The 18,662-nt window shown below is 36.8% G+C and overlaps 2 protein-coding genes across 4 annotated transcripts; one reads left to right on the forward strand and one right to left on the reverse strand.

The window, feature by feature from the left end:
- The first annotated feature begins 223 nt into the window (after positions 1 to 223).
- On the forward strand, positions 224 to 4,729 carry LOC108990232 (remorin 4.1-like). Of its 2 annotated transcripts, XM_018964123.2 has the most exons (7): positions 371 to 395; positions 572 to 625; positions 1,266 to 1,440; positions 1,637 to 2,299; positions 3,149 to 3,590; positions 3,721 to 3,802; positions 4,330 to 4,729. In XM_018964123.2, exons 3-7 carry the CDS (start codon positions 1,296 to 1,298, stop codon positions 4,534 to 4,536), a joined length of 1,539 nt encoding a protein of 512 aa, XP_018819668.1. In that variant the 5' UTR covers positions 371 to 395; positions 572 to 625; positions 1,266 to 1,295; the 3' UTR covers positions 4,537 to 4,729. The 2 variants fall into 2 exon arrangements, with proteins under 2 accessions (XP_018819667.1, XP_018819668.1); XM_018964122.2 differs by lacking the exon at positions 572 to 625 and having other exon boundaries at positions 224 to 395.
- A 4,266-nt stretch (positions 4,730 to 8,995) lies between these two features.
- On the reverse strand, positions 8,996 to 17,016 carry LOC108990244 (auxin response factor 6-like). 2 transcript variants are annotated; one of them, XM_018964139.2, is made up of 14 exons: positions 15,918 to 17,016; positions 15,200 to 15,312; positions 13,798 to 13,896; positions 13,661 to 13,717; positions 13,422 to 13,577; positions 13,236 to 13,320; positions 12,855 to 12,945; positions 12,344 to 12,508; positions 12,145 to 12,267; positions 11,639 to 11,714; positions 11,360 to 11,510; positions 10,037 to 11,163; positions 9,735 to 9,925; positions 8,996 to 9,404 (listed from the first exon to the last, which is right to left on the reverse strand). In XM_018964139.2, the coding sequence occupies exons 1-14, from the start codon at positions 15,958 to 15,960 to the stop codon at positions 9,191 to 9,193; spliced, it is 2,691 nt and encodes an 896-aa protein (XP_018819684.1). In that variant the 5' UTR covers positions 15,961 to 17,016; the 3' UTR covers positions 8,996 to 9,190. The 2 variants fall into 2 exon arrangements, with proteins under 2 accessions (XP_018819684.1, XP_035545280.1); XM_035689387.1 differs by lacking the exons at positions 15,200 to 15,312; positions 15,918 to 17,016 and adding an exon at positions 14,664 to 14,761.
- Between the last annotated feature and the right edge of the window lie 1,646 nt (positions 17,017 to 18,662).

The following is an 18,662-nucleotide window of genomic DNA, read 5'->3' on the forward strand; positions in this document are numbered from 1 at the left end:
GAAGCTGATTTGAATTTATTTATTTTTTATTTTCTAAAATCACTACGGTTAATAATATCTTCCTCCTGATGTATTTGGAAAGAGATCGCTCGAATTCTCGGCAATTCCTCGGCTGGTATGGGTGAGCACCGAGTGGTCAAAATGGGGTACAGTCACAGAACGTTCTGTTCTGCAGAAGCCCCACTGGATCATAAGCCAGTGAGCACACACGTCTGTCACTGTCAGTATGTAAGACTTGAAAAAAGCACACTAAAAACTGTACCTTTCACCCACCCTCTGCAATAAGATTTCTTTCTTTCCTTACTTGCTCATGCTAAATTTTAGAGAGAAAAAAAAGTGCAGAGACGGAGAGGGAGAAAGATCTAATGGAGTACGAAAGGATACACAAAGTTCAGGTACGGGCTTGTTCTTGCTCCTACTAAAGGAAGATCAAAGACCCATATCTTTATTTTTCTGTCTTCTTGCAATCATGGCTTTTTTAAAATAATTAAAAAAAACCTTTCCAAATTGGAAGTGCATTTTTTAAATATATAGTTGGTTTTGTAATAAGTAATGCATTGTTTTTTTCCAGTTTTGAGTGTTCTACAATGGGGTTGGACTGGGAATGACAATGTGAGTATAAAAGGTGATACTTTGGTTTGGTCTTGAAATGTTCTTGCAAAATATGAGAAGTTATGATTTTTTATGTTTTTATCAACTTTGAATGTCTAGTTGGGTCGATCATTCAGTTTTTCCGTTGGGGACTCTATGCAGTTTTGCTCCGTGCAATTCTTCATAAATTTAGATGTTTTTTTTTTCTTTTTCAAAGTTTATTATGAATGGAACGCTATCTGTTGTCATGTTTTTTTTTTTTTTTTACTTAATTTACCATTAATTTGTAGGTTTATTTTTGTGCAATCCTCAAAGTATTTTCCTTTTTGATACCATGAGCATGCATATACACACAGAATGGCTAAAACTAAAACAAAAATAAAGGGAAAAAAAGGTGGTTTTTTTGTCACCCCCGACTCTTGCTTTGCATATGTTTGTACACTTTGACTTTTAGTTTTCTGATCGGTAACTGTGACTCTGTTTTTTCACAGAAGTCGATCACTCTTTCTTTGTATTTGATTGGGAATAAAATGGTGCAAAATGGTTTAAGTAATTACTGGTTTTGCCATGCATAAATAAAGTTTTTGAGAGTTGAAAAGCTTTGGGACTTCTAACGAGTTGTAGAGTTACAATACAGCCATACAGGTTAAGGTGGTTTGGTTTCTTAATTGCAGACAGGTATAATTTCTCCAAGTAAGCTGAGGATGAAGCTCACTGGGCCTCACCATCATAGAAAAACGGGTGGATCAAATAGTAACTCTGCAAGAACTTCTCCTTCCAGGCTTGAGGATTCCGACTTTGCGAACAACAGCCTGTTAGGCTCCAATAATGGAGGTTTTGATGAAGAAGGTCTGCTACTGTTATTATTCATATTTCTTCCTTTATTGATAAACCAGATATAATTTGGTTCACGCCGGAGCACTAACATCAAATTAACTCAACTTGCTTTATGTTTTTTCATCGTTGATTATAGATAGATTGTGTATGCAGTGAAGAAAACATTTGTATATACACTTCATTACTGATTTAGATGTATGCCCTCCAGTTACATCTCCCATCTTAGAAGTTTCGTGGTTGAAGTTATCCAGTGAGCCAGTCTTCAAACAGACTTCATGCCAGCAGAAAGACTCATTGCAAAAGGAAAATGGTGTCTTGGGTCGTATTAATATGCATCAGTTTTCAAAGTTTGAAAGTGGTAATTCAAGCACAATTCATCCTGTGAGATCCATAGAAGAAGACAATCTTGATTATGATAGCAATGCTAGCTCATCTAGCTTTGAGTTTCATAAGGGTGAGAGATCGGTACACAATCCCTATACAATATCCTCATCGAGATCCATGCCATCAAAGTGGGATGATGCTGAGAAATGGATAATGAATAGGCAAAATGTACAGGCTCAATCTTCTAAAATCTCACAAAACCAAGCAAATCAATTGCCACTGACAAATACTGTCAGAGTTGCTCCAGAGTCTGCTAATTATGATCATAAGGATACGGTAAGCAAAACGGCAGAGACAAAGACAGTTGATTTCTTTCAACATGTTTCACATATGGGGCTTGGAAAGTTCTCTTTCGTTTCCAATGGGAGTCGCCCCATTTTGGATCAAGCAGGTGGGAATGCATTAACTGATCCAGGCCTTCTAAGTGAGAATTTGAAGGAAGTTGGTCATAGGGATTTATCATGCACAAAAACAGAAGATATGACAGGTATGAAAAAGCTTTGATTGTTCAGTGTCTAATTCTAACTAGCTGTTTTTCGTATATACGACATTTGGGCTATGCCTATTGTTATTACCAATAAACACATTATCTTAAAAAAGCTTTCATTTTGATTATATTAAATGGTAGATTCAGAGTTACAAACTAATCAAAATGCTGATTTATTATAGACTAGCCTTGCTTTTGACAAATCCCACCCAGAAGCACTTCTATGAATGGTTTCTCTTTTAGTATATGCAGGACATATCTACAATGTGCCCTTAAACTTGTCTCACATGCATCGCATATTTTCCTAGGTGCATAATAGTGGGTGATGATGTTCTTACTAACATTCATATAGCTTGGCACTTATTGAAGAAAGTTATCTATGCCTTAGGTTGGTGAGAAACTTAGCAATTTGGATTTGTTCCAAATAATTCTGGCAGTTATTAGACTAAGGGCTGACCATGTAGGTCTGATCTGGTCTCATTGATATGGTGTTCCAATGCTACACCTAATTGGTGATCTCAAGTTAGATACAACTTGTGGTTCTATGTATTTGCAGATGCATAGTGTCAGATATATGGGGAGAATGATCTCAAACTTGTAAGTGTTGCTAATACGTTTGTTAATCTATATGTGCACTCCCTTGTTTCTTCCAGCTTGCCTTACATTCTTTTCAGTCAAGTTTATATATTCATTATATGTAGCAGAAGAAGTGTTTGATCAATTTTTCATATTGCTCGACTATATAGTTAATGACTGAAAAGTTCCTTCAGTAAATTGGAACTGAAAAGGTTCCCTAGCAAAGATTTATTCATGTACTTAACTTCAGGATTTGATGATCTAACTATGCAGGCTCTCCTGCCATAAGATCAGTCTCAATGAGAGACATGGGGACAGAAATGACCCCTGCCACAAGTCAAGAACCTTCTAGGACTGCTACTCCAGTAGGGGCTACAACTCCACTCTGCAGCCCAACTTCCTCAATCCCATCTACTCCTCACAGAGGTGCACCTGCTCCCACACCTGTGGAGAACACTGATGAGGAGTCACAGAATCCAATGGAAAATAGACAAAAGGAATTGTCAGAAGAAGAACTGAAGCTCAAGACAAGGAGAGAAATAGTAGCCCTTGGTATCCAGCTAGGTAAGATGAATATTGCTGAATGGGCAAATAAGGATGATCAAAAGAAAAAACCTCGTGCTCAAACTATTAGTATAGGGGAACTTGAACGGATTGAATTTGAGAAACGTGCAGCTGCATGGGAGGAAGCTGAAAAATCTAAGCATATGGCAAGGTTTCTCCTACAACCCACATGCTTTTTTATGCCAAATACAGTTCTTTTGAAGCCAGAAGACGTGCATATTTTCCTCTAAATGCTATATTGATACGTTCTAATTTGATGAGATGACGTTAAATTTGCTCAGATACAAGAGTGAGGAAATCAAAATCCAGGCATGGGAAAGTCGGCAGAAGGCAAAAGCAGAAGAAGAGATGCAGAGAAAAGAGGTACTGAAATTCTCATTCTTCTTGACTATATTTACTGAACCGAAAATGCTTTACCTTGTGTGTTGAGATCTTGACCTGCATTCTTGTATGATGGAAGTGTAATTAGACCAGAAATATGGTTATTCAAGCTTGGGAAGAATGTAGGTGGTATCCAGTTGACCTAATACATACCATGATTATCTAAAATCCCTAAAATTAAGAAAGAAAATCTTTTAAACTCCCTAACTTCAATTCATGCCTTAATCTTATATTCCTCTGATGGTATGCTTTTTAACTTGGGCAACTGAATGATCAAGATTAAAACAAAAGAATTTGAGGCATATTTGACTTATTCACTGCTTAGCTTTTATGATAAAACTTCTTAAGACACCTATGAAAGATTGAATGCTAGACACTCCACCTTGTAAACGTTCAATGTAGAGAAAATACCAGTCAACTATTAAAGTTGAATCATTCATGACTTCATTGGAATAGTAATCTTTCATTTAAAATGCTTGTTAGAGAGTGTGACATGTAACGATTTTCAGTCACAAGTTCAACAAATGAGAGCCCAAGCTCAAGCGAAGATGGTGAAGAAGATCGCAATGACTAGGCAACGATCAGAAGAAAAACGGGGGGCAGCTGAAGCCAGAAAAAACCGCGAGGTAGAAAGAACTGCAGCCCATGCAGAATGTATGCGACATAAAGGGCGCTTGCCATCTACACATTACATCTGTTGTGGTTGGTTGTCATGAACCAGAACTACAAATAGAATGTAAATGCTTCATATAGTAATTACTTTGCATAGAATTCTTGACCCCCTGAGAGTGTAGTACTGATGTTTGCTGCTCAACCTTGTATTTACCAAGTAACTTCAGTGTGTAAGCTACCATATGAACGAAATTTGTAATGTAACCATGGATCTGTCATATGAAAGAAATTTTGGAATTCAACCGTGGGGCCAAGGAAGTTTCAGTAGCGAAGGAGAAATATTTACACAATTCACTTACTATTTTGCTTTTATGATCATTTGGTTATACCAATTGGTTGTAATAGGAATTTATTGGGTGGGAAACATTAATGCAATACACTTGGGAGCCCAACAAAGCTGGCATTCTGTAACATATTCTGCAAATAACTTTGGTTCTTTTTTTTTTAAAGGACTGTATTCTGTGCAAATAACTTTAGTTGTTGTTTGATCCGATCGAGTCATCTGTCCCCTCCAAGTGTCCATATAGGAGAGTACAAGTCTCTCAGAAATTCTCTTGGATGCGTTACATTAATGCACCTGCTAAAGGAAGCACCAAAGTAAACCTTTGTTATGGTGTCTTAAAGCAAAACCAAAGTATGCAAGGCTACGCCATATTCTCATAATACCATATACCCATTTGGTAAGAAACTGTTGCAACATTTTCGTTACTGATTTAGTTCACAGACGTAGGACGACCCTTTCCACAGACTGTACGATCTGAATCGATGCCCGGATTTTGCAGCCTTTGGTACGTAATTAGTTCATTGTTGAGGGCAATAGTTATAAAACCAGTACTGAGTCACCCTCTACCACAAGCTTCTTGCTACTTCTTCAACTGCAAGAGGTGCTGGCTGCTGCAGCTTCTCGTAAGTTGGCAAGTTGCATGGGATGAGTACTGGAATTGAGCTTTCATGGTTTGCCATGGAAATAACTATCTTTATCAACAAACAGTAGTTGTTGAGCCAAGATAAAAATAAATTATAAACCAAGAAAAAAGAAAAAATATTTGATAATTTTTTGATTGATTGTTGGTTTCGGTTGTTGTTGGTGTTGGATATATATATATATATATATATATATATATATATATGTTTTTCAACTTTTTTGGCCAAATTTCTGCAGACTGCATGTCTTAAGTTATCTTTAGCTCAACCTAATTAATTCAGTACTTCTTGCATGGAGTGGCAATATCTTTCATTTTTGGTGTACGTGTCCGGCATGCCAGCCTATTATGCTCTATAAATAATTAATGTTTCGAAAACTGTACTTTCAATAGAAATTAATGAAGAGAAATCTTGCGTTATTGGCTGATACTCAAGTTATATATATATATATATATATATATATATATATGTATCAATCTGCATGCTGCAGGTATTTGCTTATTTTTTTACTTTGGAAGTAAACAAAATTATGCTCGTTAGCACGGCCACTACGTTTTTATAATTTCTTACATCCAGTCCAGTCCACTTTGCATTTTACTATGCATCATCACACTGACACAGTTTCCCAGCTCCCAAACATTAATTTATTGAGACTGCATGAATGCCGGTGCATGTGCAGATCACTGTTCTTGGAATTGTTATTATATTTGGCACCCAAACTCAACATAATCTACACCCCAAGGAATCCCTTATGCATCACTAATCACAAAGCAAGATATATGGATTAAGATAAAACTGAACTCGAAACTTGTTTTACTGATCAGTTCAGTTCAAAATAAGCTCTTAACTATCAATCTGCAGCTAGCTAGCTAGCTAGATTCCCAAACCACAGTTTGAGATTTGGTGAAGTACTGCATCTCTCGCACATGTTAAACAAGAAAGAAGGGTTTCTGGTGATGTTGTGCTTTGAAAGATCATCATGCATGGGTTCTTCAATTAGATTATTGTAAAAGTGACATTCAAAAGAAGGAAAGTTCAAGAAAACGTCCCCACCAATAATAAAAAAAGAGGGTTTTGGTGGGGTTGTTGGAATGCTAACCCTACCTTTTATTGGTACTATTCTTGATATATAGTGCCTTACCTTGTCACCATTCCATCCATCAGAAGGTCTGTCTATTGCTCACAGCCACACAGCCACAAAGCATACCAAAAAAATTAAAAAAAAAAAAAAAAACTCCATTCTTTCATTATTTTATCTATATATTTTATACAATTCGAAGAGAGATAACACAATATATAAACTTCACCGCACAACATTTAAAATAATAAAATTTATATTATATTATATATATATATATATATATATTTCTTTTCGAATGGTAAAAAGTGTCTAAATCACAAAATTATAAAAAGTCATGATACTTCAATTTCACCTTACATGCAAAGGACAGCTAGTGAGTCCCACATATCTAAATGCAGATCTTGACTGAACTTTCCCACCTTCTCTCCCCTTTCCTTCCCCAGTGTTTGATTGGAATTTATCCTCAACAACAGAAACGAAAATATCAAGGAATCTATTACAATCAAGATCGAAGGGTTGAGGAAAAATATGAGGGAAACGATGACAAATGCCTCCTCACCTGTCATGTCTGCCGACTTCACATTGACCCATATATTAGGACCCACAATTAATACATAATATTCCAGCTTGTGTGTAATTTAACATACCCCTGAAACAGCCATGGCTACAAATAATGTCTTTTAATTTTATTTTCAAAATAAAAGGAAAAATAAAATAAAATTGGGCCTAATGCTAATCATAATCACATTTGGTCCTATAAAAGGTCATATCATCACCAATTAAATCATTCTTCTTAAATCATATATCAGAGTTCTCTTTGTCAGCAGTCGCCATGTATATTCTTGCAAACAACTAATTAAAATCATCACAGTCAGCATTTTCTTAATTACAGTTTTAAGAAAGAAAGATACATGATGTATAACTCTTTCTATAATTCTTTATATAATATGTTTTAAATTGAGTTTAAATTGAAGGTATTGCGGTAAAACGATGTTAGTTTTATAAGTTATTTTATAAAAATATCTTTCATTTAAAATATAATTGTGTAAAGGGTTGTGAAAAATATTGTATCTGTATTATTTTTCTCTTAAAAATGGGTCTTGTTATTGATCCATTTTTTCAAAAAAAAAAAAAAATGCTAAATGTGCGTACTTACAAAAGAGTTTTGTTCTACATCCGTCACTATTTACTCCGACACCCTACACCTGACAGTTTTTTTTTTTTTAGTGAGATTTTTTTATAAGGTGCGGGGTGTGAGGCAGAGAATAGTGACTGATGAGAAGAAATATTATTCCTCACAAAAAACTTTCATATCCATGTAGCTTTTCATCCTTTTTTTTCTTTTCTTATATTTTATTTTTCTTAATAAAAATAATGTACAGATGAGAAAGTCACGTTTCTTATAAATTTTTTGTGAGTACACTTATCATTGCCCTTCTTCCAAATGGATGATATATAGGTGTGATAGACTTGTCAATTTCAATTTTAAGAGAAATATCATTAGTAAACCTTTTAACTATACTTCTTTTTCTTGAACAGCAATCCTTATCTTATCATAAAGACGTTCTCTTATCAAACATTTCTATCTGATCTAGTAGGAGGGGAAAACGACATTGAAATGGAAAATTAGTGCTTGTGAAAGCATGTACAAAAAAGCCAGTAATATGGATTGAAAAGTCTCAACACTCAGGTTTCCCAGTGAGTGAACTTTCAAGATTAACCAAACAAAAACCTCAAAGCTTTATCGATGGACATTCATATTAATGGAAAACAAAAAAAATCTATTTGCAAACATGTTTTTTTACACACTCAATGCGCCACTGATGTAGATCATACCATAATATAAAAGTAATGGTGCTCTTAACTTTTTTTGTAATCATAATACACAACAAAGAGTTCTGCTATATATAGTCACTTTTACGTACTCTTTACGCACTTCATTGATATGATTGGCCAAAACAGTTATTTTATATTAAGAAAAAAGTGATGCAGCCAATCACAATAATGGAATGCGAAAAAAATACACAAAAGTGACTGCATATAGATTTTTTGCACGATAAATGATGTGTCGGTGTATCAAGTTTGCAAATAGCACAACTCTATCAATATAATTCGAACCTTCAAAATCAATGTCATTGGATGTGCATATAAGCAAGGGAAAGAGTTGAGGAAGAAGATTCTGAGTACTCGGATATTTTCTAGCAACATAGACTGATGAGAAGAAAAATCCAACGCAAGGATGGGGCTTCCAAGGCATGTTTTTCAAACTCGAAAACCTAAAGAAGCAAAGACTGCTGCAATATTAATGGAAGAGAACATAAAAAGGGGTTGTTTTCCACACCAAACTGGTATAGGGACCCATAACATGCATGACACTGGAGTGAATGGGTTTATCCCCCACATATTCAGAAAGTAGTCGCCAAAGCACAAGAAAATGTCAGTTAAATTCAATATCAACATTAGGTTGTGAACAACTGCAGTAACATATACCAAAAGGATTGCAAGATAATAAAAACAACGTTAATCTCCTAATATATATGTATAGTATGTATTTCAAAAGCTTAGAATAAAACATGAAAATATATAATCTAATTACAGTAATTGCTTATACATGCGAAGATCAAGCACCCCTGCCAGACCTCATAAGGTTGGTAGAGATGCTAATAATACTACAGAAGCAGATAATGGTTTTTTCACCGGTTGAATAATTCGGTACTCGGAGACCCCACACATGTTATCCCACTGCTCAAATTTCTTGAGTCCTGCTGGTTTGCATAGTCGTCACAGCTGCTACTGGACAGCCTCTGAATTGGTACTGAGTTCAGAAGCTCCAGGCGATGCTTGCCCACTTGGAGCACTTCTTGGGGTGACAGGATTTTGATACACCACACGCTGTTTACAAATTCCCTGAGTAAAAGGCCTCAACTTATCAGGCTTTGTAAATTGAGAGTGACAGTAAAGAAACTTCCAGATAAAAGAAGATATTTCTATTGAGCTGCTTGACCACCATTTACAGCACATACACTTGTAAAATGCTCTTCAACCATCTTACTTTTGTCAAGTTAGTTTGTTATTCGATTCATTTTGCTCCAATTTTCATATGAAAGATGCCAGAAAAGTTTTGACATCAGATGGTCCACAAGATTCAATTCAAATCTATAGTTTAAAACATAATACTAGGATTATCACACACTTTTATTTCTTAAGGAAAATAACAACAGAAAGATGGAAACTCACGGCCAGGGGTCATCACCGAGGAGAAGAACATCATTCTCCCGGTCAACAAATACAAGCTGCCAGCCTGATCTCAGAGGGTCCTCCAAATCACCTTCAAGGCCAAACATACGAGCTAGCTCACCACGCAACTCATGGTAGCTACTAAATTTGGTGATATCCAGTGACCTCCCAAAGGACCCTGACTTGTAAACCTGTCAATATTTACAAGATTCAGATCAGAGACAAGTAGATCACGTGTATAATAAAAGGACTACAATTACAACAACTCATAACATAAACAATAAACTCAAATGACACAGCACCTTAACAAAGGTTCTTGCTGGTGGATTTAGTTGGCCCACATTTTCTGGAGACTGCAGGAAACCAGATTCATCAATGCAACTGTTAGGTGCCAGTGCTGGATTAAGTGTGAAATCGGTGCCTGCAGTACTCATATAATTGGAGGAAGGGAAGGATATGGTTGTGGAGTTGCTATCACTGGCAACTCCCCTAAGACCTGACACCCCATTTTGCATTAGAAGAGATGACGGCTCTATGTTAACGCCAAATAGAAGATGGCTCTGAGGATCAGTGCCTCCTTGGTCTATCGAGCATTCCCTACCAGGAAAAGGTGGCAATGAAATAGAATTAGGAGACATATTATTCTGGGGCAGGCCCAACTTCTCCACTTGAGGCAAAGCATAATGAGAAGCTGCAGAAGAAAGAAGAGGATCAACTGCAGCTCGCTTTGATGGCCAAGCAGCAGAAGGCATCAAGGGGTTAGGTCTTGAAAGGTTGAGCAGGTGGGATGATTCATCCTGCTGAAATGAACCCAAAAGACTGTGTAGAGGAGAAACAACTGCGCTGGTCACAGGGTTCCCATTTGAATCAGAAAAACTCTGCTGTTGGCATAGTGAAGAAATTGCTTGCAAGGATGGTGGCTGAGATTGAGAGGATGAAGTAAACTGAGGCATTGTAGAAACAGTACTTGAAATCTGTTGGTGGCCAACAAGTTTCGGTTGCTGCTGCTGACTATTGAACAAGTGCTGATGCTGCAACTGTTGCTGGAGAAGCTGTGATTGAGTTTGATCCTGAGAGTGAGATTGATGCTGGTTTTCTCGAACTTGCTGAAATGCCTGCTGAGGTTGAGGCTGCTGCACCATCTGAGGCTGCATCAAAGCAGTAGACCTACTCTGGAGATTCTGCAGTTGCTGGAATTGCAGAAGAGATGAATGTGGTGGTTTAGAAGGATCTACAGTTCTTATCTCTTGAAGTGCAGCAGCAGCCATAGCTTGGTACATATCAGTATTCAAGCCAAGCATGGAAGCCTCAAGCCTTGGTTGCATCCATGGACTTACCCCAATTCCCTGAAAGTTCAATGGTTGGATTCCACGATCTCCTCGTAACCACATAAGAGGTGAATTAATTCCCAGGTCATCATCCTTCATGCCTGGGGGAACAACAACACCAACAAAACAAATTAGAGAAATGAAATGAGAGTTGAAACTTCAGCTGTGACGTTTAAATGGAATGTGCAGCGCAGGGGCCGGGGAAGGAGATAGAAAACAGGAACTATAAACTATTATAGGATGCCAGCATACAATTATTACCCATCTACAGCCCTAGGTAGAAGTAAATTGGCATACCATGGAAAGATGGAAGTCCTGGTTGCCAAGGCCGCTTAAGTCTGAGTGGAAATGGAGATGATGGATACATTGGGAATGTTGTCAATGGTTCAATCTCCCATAGGGACACCCTTGGCTGTCTCTCCCCTGCTGTGGATTCATCCCATCCAACCTGCAATCATCAAGTCAAAGACATTCTCGATTTGATCCAACAATCTGAAGGAAACTTGAGCTACACAACGAAATATTTTAAGAAATTACTAGCATCTTCATACAATAAAATTTGTTTACTCAACAAACCTTGACAGAGCGCCAATGTGAATTTGGCCACCGGACGGGATCTAAGTCACTTATGCCGGTTATCGTACCCATGTACCTGAATAATGTACAACGGTCAGTATATATTTTCACCTTTATATGTTTGGGTCTTCTGAAAACATTTTTCAGATCAAGAATACAATAAACAAATCCAAAAGAAGAAAACAATCCACGGATAGTGAAGGCATTAAATGGGAGCTCAATCAAAAGTGTAACTGTAAACTCCTCACCTATCAAACCATAATTACCCAAGAGCAATAAACAATTGAAAAACCAAATAAATATTCATCGCATTGTTTAATAAAAAATTTCACCCTTTGCAGTACATAAAAGAACACTCTTGACAATCTTTTTTTTTTTATAGGTAATTTAACTTGGTGATTGTATTTCATAGAAAATCACAGTCTGGCCAACACAATTTAGTGATGTATTAAAGTCTAGGAAAAGATAAAGGCACAAAAAGTGACTAACAAGAGTTTGAGACCTACCGACGGACACTTGATTCTTCTGTTTCAAACAGCATCCTAAAGCGCATGCCAACAGAGACACGAGTATGATAGACTGCTTTAACGTATTTGGCCAGCGGGATAACAAATTCTGAAGGGCTAGCCCTGAATGAGAGTTGATGTGAATTTAAAGGAAGCTGATAATTAAAAATTTTCAAAAAAAAATTTTCAAGAATCCTACCTTGGGTTATAGAATATGGTGAAACGGCTGTTTGTTGCAGCTGCATGAGCAGCAGCAGCAAGAAGTCCCAAGTGCATGCTATCGCTGGATAGAACTGATGAAGGCATAACAGTTTGCGGTCGATTAGCTCGCCGGATACCAAGGAGTAATTGATTCTTTTCATTCCTGATGAAGGGAAAGACATCAGTCAGACCACAAAGCACAAATCATAGTTATAAATATTCAAACATGTCTCTATGCCTAATTACACATAATGACCATGATGTGGGTACCGGAAATTATTCTCAAGAAGTCTATAAAGGGAAGTTTTAGCATAACATAGCATTCATTGGGCTTATCTTTAAACCTATTGCCATATATGTGCTGACTGTCCAGGACAACAAATAAGTTACATAACATGGAGCACCCAGAAAATTTTTAGGGCACAGGAATATTAACAGACAATTGTAAGAGACAATGGGGGAAAACATGGAGGAAAAAGTCAATATCAGGAGATTAGCAAAATGCCCACCAGATAAAAAGCACGGAATCGCCAGCAACCAGTCTTTTAGCACTTACAAATACACTCCATCCTGTCGTAAGTAGGTGCCTTTTGGGTTGGCCTGCATAAAGAAAAGGCAATCATTGTTGTTTAGTTTAACTTGCAAACCAATCAAGTTTCTTAATTATGGAGAGTACATACTCACTTCCAAGATACAATAAACACTTTTCTAAAGACCACATTAGCTCGAAAAGTACCACAAAAGTAAAGAAATGTGGTGTATATGATTAGAAAGGATTTAAACCAATACTCACCATCTGCCGCATTTCTTCTCTTTCATACTAGGAACACAATTTCAAAAACTGAAAAAAAAATACAGCATTTTTCATAACAGTTTTCCAAAAAACTTACCACGAAATATATGTCTAAATTTCCATTCATTGTCATGAAGATCCCTTGCGATCAACTCTTGAGCCGGAGGCTGCAGGGAGAAGTCCTGACAGATCGAAACTATGTCATTAGAAACTAAATTAAGAGATTCTAAAGCCCATAATAATAACAAATTGATGGTTAAACTCCATCATTCAAAAGATTTACCAGTGGAGGGAACACTTTTTCAGCTGCTCGACGAGGAACAGAGAAGCCTCCATGAGTGCTTGTGTCACTGGCTGTCAAAGTTTTACAAAAATAATTTGTAGGCTGCTTGCTGTGGGTGGCCAACTCTGCTGGAAGGAACGCATCCTTTTGCTCTTGCTGCAGATTAAGGTCAATATCAAAATAGGAAGCAATCAACAAGTCCAACAAATCAAAACACCAACCAATTCACAGTAGCATACCGGATTCAGTGGTTGCAAAGTCATCTGAGCGTATACTTCATCTGTATCAATATCTGCCTGAAGTTACCAAAATTCAGAATCATTAGGCACTGATGAAATGTTCAAAAACCAGAACCAACCAAGCTAAAATGACTTACATGCATCGTCACATTGTGAAGTTGGCAAATAAGTTGTGGAAGTAAACTTGGGTAATTAGGAATTTGGGTGTCAACTTCCTTGTTGGTTGATGCAGCAACCTGCATTGCAGCATTTAGATATGCTTTAGATAATTTTTAACATTATGTGTATGGATCATTCAACCGATAATGAAGAAGTTGACTTTTAAAGAAAAAAGTTAGCAAGTCTATCTTCAATAATTAGCATGCAACAATTCTAACCTATGGACAGACAAAAAATGAACATATGTGGTCATCAATTACAAAGATTCATTACAAGCAAAAGAACACAAGATAGGGTACTTGAAATTTACATAAGCTCCAGAGGAAGGGAAAAATGATCAGCAGAAGCAGTGTTGGAGAAGGCTACAGATCATGCAAATACTCCTATGAGCTATTCTCAGGACTTGTTCAACTCTAAGGCAAGCAGCGATATATGGCAAATGCAGTTAGGACACCCCCCTCCCCCTTTGGTTTTTTGAACCATCCTTAATGGTAGTGTACAACTAAAAAACTTACAATTTTCCCCCATTATTTACACATTGCTGACTATAAATTTGTGAATCCTTTAATAGTGATATTTAATTTACGATTGGCCCCATTATTTTCATGTAAGGCACCTCTTGGTTTTCCATTGGTAGGTTCTTTCTTTATGATGGTGACACCTCAATCTACATACAATCCCTCCCTATAACAAACCTCTCTTTCAAAGGTAGTAGTTAGTAATTAACGTGGCTCAATAATTTTAAACTCCAAACCACTATATCAGTATGAGGTGTTGATCAACTAATGCCAACAGCTATATGCGTGTAAATACAAAGTGCTTATTAATTTTATAATTGTGCAACCTAGAGAGGAGGTGAATCAACTTGAGAGATACAATCTTGTTGCTCAATTGTCACTCGTACTAGCATTTCTCGCACTAACATGTAGTCTTCTGCCTTTCCAAAACTTTTCTCACTCTGCTGCCAAGTAGAAGCATTGATAGATACACATGAGAGAGAGAGAGAGAGAGAGAGATCAAAGAATTGTGAAGAGTGATCAAATTTCTCCTGCATCCAACCAAAAGACATAAGGGAGGTGGCAGACAGGAAGAACCAGAAGACTTTTCAATCTCAAGCATAAATATAGCACTGGGGGTGCTTTGAGTACCGTATGCCACCACTCATTATATACATAATTTCAATGAAAAGAGGGGGCAAAACATTTTAAAAAGTTATGTAATGCAGATGAATCATACAACAGAACTTTTGCTTGCCTAGAAAGAGGATAAGAACATTATGCAATCTTTATTTCAAGCACAAGTTGACACATTGTGCCCATTTAAGAGGTTCAGCTTCAAAACACTAATAGAGTAACTACAATCAAATTTAAGCCTACCAACCTGCTCACTATGACCCTGGGGGAAATAAACAACACGACTTCCGACAGCCGGTAGCAAAACAAGAGGACCCGCACAAGCATGCCAAAGTTCAGAATTTAGAACTCTCTTCTCCCCTGCAAAAACCGTTTCAGTGATACAAAGTTTCATGAACAATACATGTAGTTGTCAATCTGGATATTATAATTACCAATTACATAGAATAATTCCTTCCCATAAGTGTAAAGGAATATTTTATCAGTGTGGCTTCATAACACTCATGGAAAATGTATCAAGTTGAGTTACCAAATTATGGGTAGAACACAAAACCAGATCCGAGAGGACGAGAAGCAGACAGAAATTCAGCTAGATGCAGCCAATTACCTTCTGTTGCTCGGAATAGGGGGGAAAGGAAAGAAACTATAGCAGTAAAAGCCTGGTTTCGGGCGCTTTTGGGGTCCCAAGAAGCAAAAGAAAGGGAGAAAGAAACAAAAGCCTATCATAAGTGGAATCATCAGCTATCTTAAATTTTCAACATTTTTACTTTGTATCCTTTTCCTACCCTTTCTCGGAAGCAACTGAGCCCCCATGGGCATCCCCAACTTCTATAAATAAACCACAGAAAAGTCACCCCGGAACTCAGTCTAAACACCTAAGAAAAGAAAATTGAAGTTTCAAGATTGAAAGCGAGAAAGAGACTCAAAATAGAAGCACTAAATCTGGAAGAGAAAATTTAGCATACCTTCCTGGGTTTGAGGACTAAAACCAGCTAAAGAGAGCCTCATTTTTGCAGATGTTCCAGAAGTACTTTAAACCTCAAACTTAAGCTCACGACTACTTATCCAAACCCACTCTTAACAAAAAACCACTAAGCACCAAATTATCCCTAGAAAAAACCCCGAGAGCGCTGAATAATCCCTTCACCTGTTTCCCCTTCACTGCATAAGACCTTATATTTACCTTTCCCTACCCTTTAACAGCCAAAACCCATTAAATAGGACAAAGTTAATTATAGAGTCTGAGCCTTCATGCAAAGAAACGGAAGCCAAACCCAGACTACACCTACTCCTGGATCTTCAACCGAAACCGGTTCCACTACAAAGCACAATCGACTTGAGCCTCATCCGCTCCTCACAGTCCAGGCCCAGAACCCCAAAGATTCCAACTTCGAATCGACAACTTCACGCAACAATCTTCAGCAAATGAACCTCAACATTTCAGCTCCAAGCCCCAAATCATCTCGCTCGACCTCTTATACAAAAGCTTGGGCTTGCAGCTCGCGAGTTGTCCGGTTCCCCAATCAAACGCAATCTCAGTTAACCGAATAATTATGGCACAAAACCAAGAAAACCCACAAATCAGAATAGCTAAATATCCACAAGAGACCAGATCTCAGCCTCAATGTCCCAAACCTGGCTTCAGTTTGAGAACCAGAATGGACCAGATCCCAATACAGAATCAACCCAGAACATAGTTACACTCAAACAGGCAGCACAAGTATTTTTTATAGCAAACTGAAGCTACTTCATATTAAACTGATCACTGTTCCAGATATGTTTACCCCAAATATGGCCTGGCTTCAGAGGTATAGCAAAAATGGATGGGTGTTCGAGTGTTTCTGCAAATGGAAATGAAGGGCCGCTGAATCTCGTGGAAATGGTATCGTCCTCCACTCCTACTACTGCGTGGTGGCTCTGCTATCACTGTTGCTTTACCACTCCCTCTGCTCTCTCTCTCTCTCTCTCTCTCTCTGCTCCAATCAATCAACAAACAACTGCCATTATTTTTCACTGTCTTTTTTATACCAGGGAAAAAGAAAAGCAAAAACTCATGAGACACAGAGAGAGGGTGTCAGATTTTTTTTTTTCCCAAACAGAGGACAGTTTTACATTTTTTTTTTTCCCAAACAGAGGACAGTTTTACATTTTTTTTGCTTTTCCTTCTTTTGTTTATTGACTTTTCGTTCTCATTTCAGAGTTTCAGACCACTTCGGAAAGATATAGAACAAGCCTCTGGGTTGAACAATTTTACTATAGTAACCTTCTTCAACAAATTTCTGGTCTCTTTTATTTTCTTTTCTTTTGAATATGATAAATTAGATAGAGGTTAATCATTTCGTCTTCCTTTTTCCCCCTCAGGAAAGGAAAAGCGTATGTAATTTATTTTTGAATTTAACATGCCTGAAATGATTAGCTACCACAGTGATCTTCATCGTTTGGTGATGGCCGTTCGAGTTGGTACTCAAGCATTATAAAGATGGGTCAACTCAAAGAGTCCAACTTACAAAGAGAGAAGATTTTCATCATTATTCCTACAATTTACAAGAAGTTCCTAGGAAAACAAGCTAATTGTTTCCCAATAACATCATCCATCTTGAATTTTGACTGCAAGTTAGGTAGTGTTATTAAGTCAACTTGGGGTATTGATTTTTGGGTGAGCCATATATATCGGATGTCTTGGGTTTGAAAAATCGAAAAAAAATGAATGATTCAATGTATACTTGTTAGAATTTTTTTGTCTAGAGTTTGTGCACTTTTAAAATTAGTCGAGATTTTATTCTGAACACTCAATACCAATAAAAAGGTTTAAAACAAACTCTGCATGTCGATTTTTATATTTAAGGCCCCGTTTAGATACACAAACGGTTTCATCTCATCTCATCATTATAATTTTCTTAAATTTTCACATAAAATATAATAAACAATTCAATTTTTTCAAATCTCAAAACAAATCTTAATATTAAAAAAATAATATTTTAACAATATTTTATTTAATTTTTAACTTTTATTTAAAATCATCTCATCTCACTATCCAAACATGATCTGGTATTAAAAACAGAAATAGACAATCTTTTGAAATGGACAAATAAATAGTGTTGAACACACAAATCCTCATTTGATAAGAAGGGGGAAAAGATAGTGAATGTGGGTGGGAACCCATTTTCATCATGTTGTGGTCCAAAAATTCTAAACCAATGGATGATGAAAAAGATGTAGGGATAGGGAGGTTCCATGGCAATAGAATGGGAAAAGGTATTTGCTAGGTTTACATGAGAGTCTTTTTGGCTTTTAACCTTTCCTGTTTCTTGATATGATTCGGGCATAAAATTTAGATAAAGATAGCGAAAGAGCCAACATTGAGGAACATTAATATTGGAGAAGAAGATGCATGCAAACGAATTACATGTTAACTAGCTAGCTATAGATCATACATGGGGATATAAATGAGATATTTTTATTTATTTGGATTTAATGATTGGTGATAGAATTTTCCAATTCATTTTTCGTTAATTTGGTCCACCCATTATTCCATTTGGGACTACCCAAGAAGAGACTTTAATTGGAGGTTGAAGTGTCCATTTCAATTAAATCTTGAAGGTAGATTGCAACATTTCATGGGACCATATTCAATTAAATCTTAAATAGGAATTCCTTGATTTTATTTTTCTCAATATTTTTGGAATTTTCTTTATTTTTTTATTTTTTTT

The sequence above is a fragment of the Juglans regia genome, chromosome 4 (assembly GCF_001411555.2).
Source record: "Juglans regia cultivar Chandler chromosome 4, Walnut 2.0, whole genome shotgun sequence".
Taxonomy (NCBI): domain Eukaryota; kingdom Viridiplantae; phylum Streptophyta; class Magnoliopsida; order Fagales; family Juglandaceae; genus Juglans; species Juglans regia.

Coding starts and splice junctions, on each gene's coding strand:
- LOC108990232 (XM_018964122.2), top strand. CDS start 366: ATGGAGTACGAAAGGATACACAAAGTTCAG. Junction 3,591..3,720: donor AAATCTAAGCATATGGCAAG/GTTTCTCCTACA, acceptor AAATTTGCTCAG/ATACAAGAGTGAGGAAATCA. Junction 3,803..4,329: donor AAGAGATGCAGAGAAAAGAG/GTACTGAAATTC, acceptor AACGATTTTCAG/TCACAAGTTCAACAAATGAG.
- LOC108990244 (XM_018964139.2), bottom strand. CDS start 15,960: ATGAGGCTCTCTTTAGCTGGTTTTAGTCCTCAAACCCAGGAAG. Junction 12,946..13,235: donor ATTTAGACATATATTTCGTG/GTAAGTTTTTTG, acceptor TTCTTTATGCAG/GCCAACCCAAAAGGCACCTA. Junction 9,926..10,036: donor CAGCAAGAACCTTTGTTAAG/GTGCTGTGTCAT, acceptor AAATATTGACAG/GTTTACAAGTCAGGGTCCTT.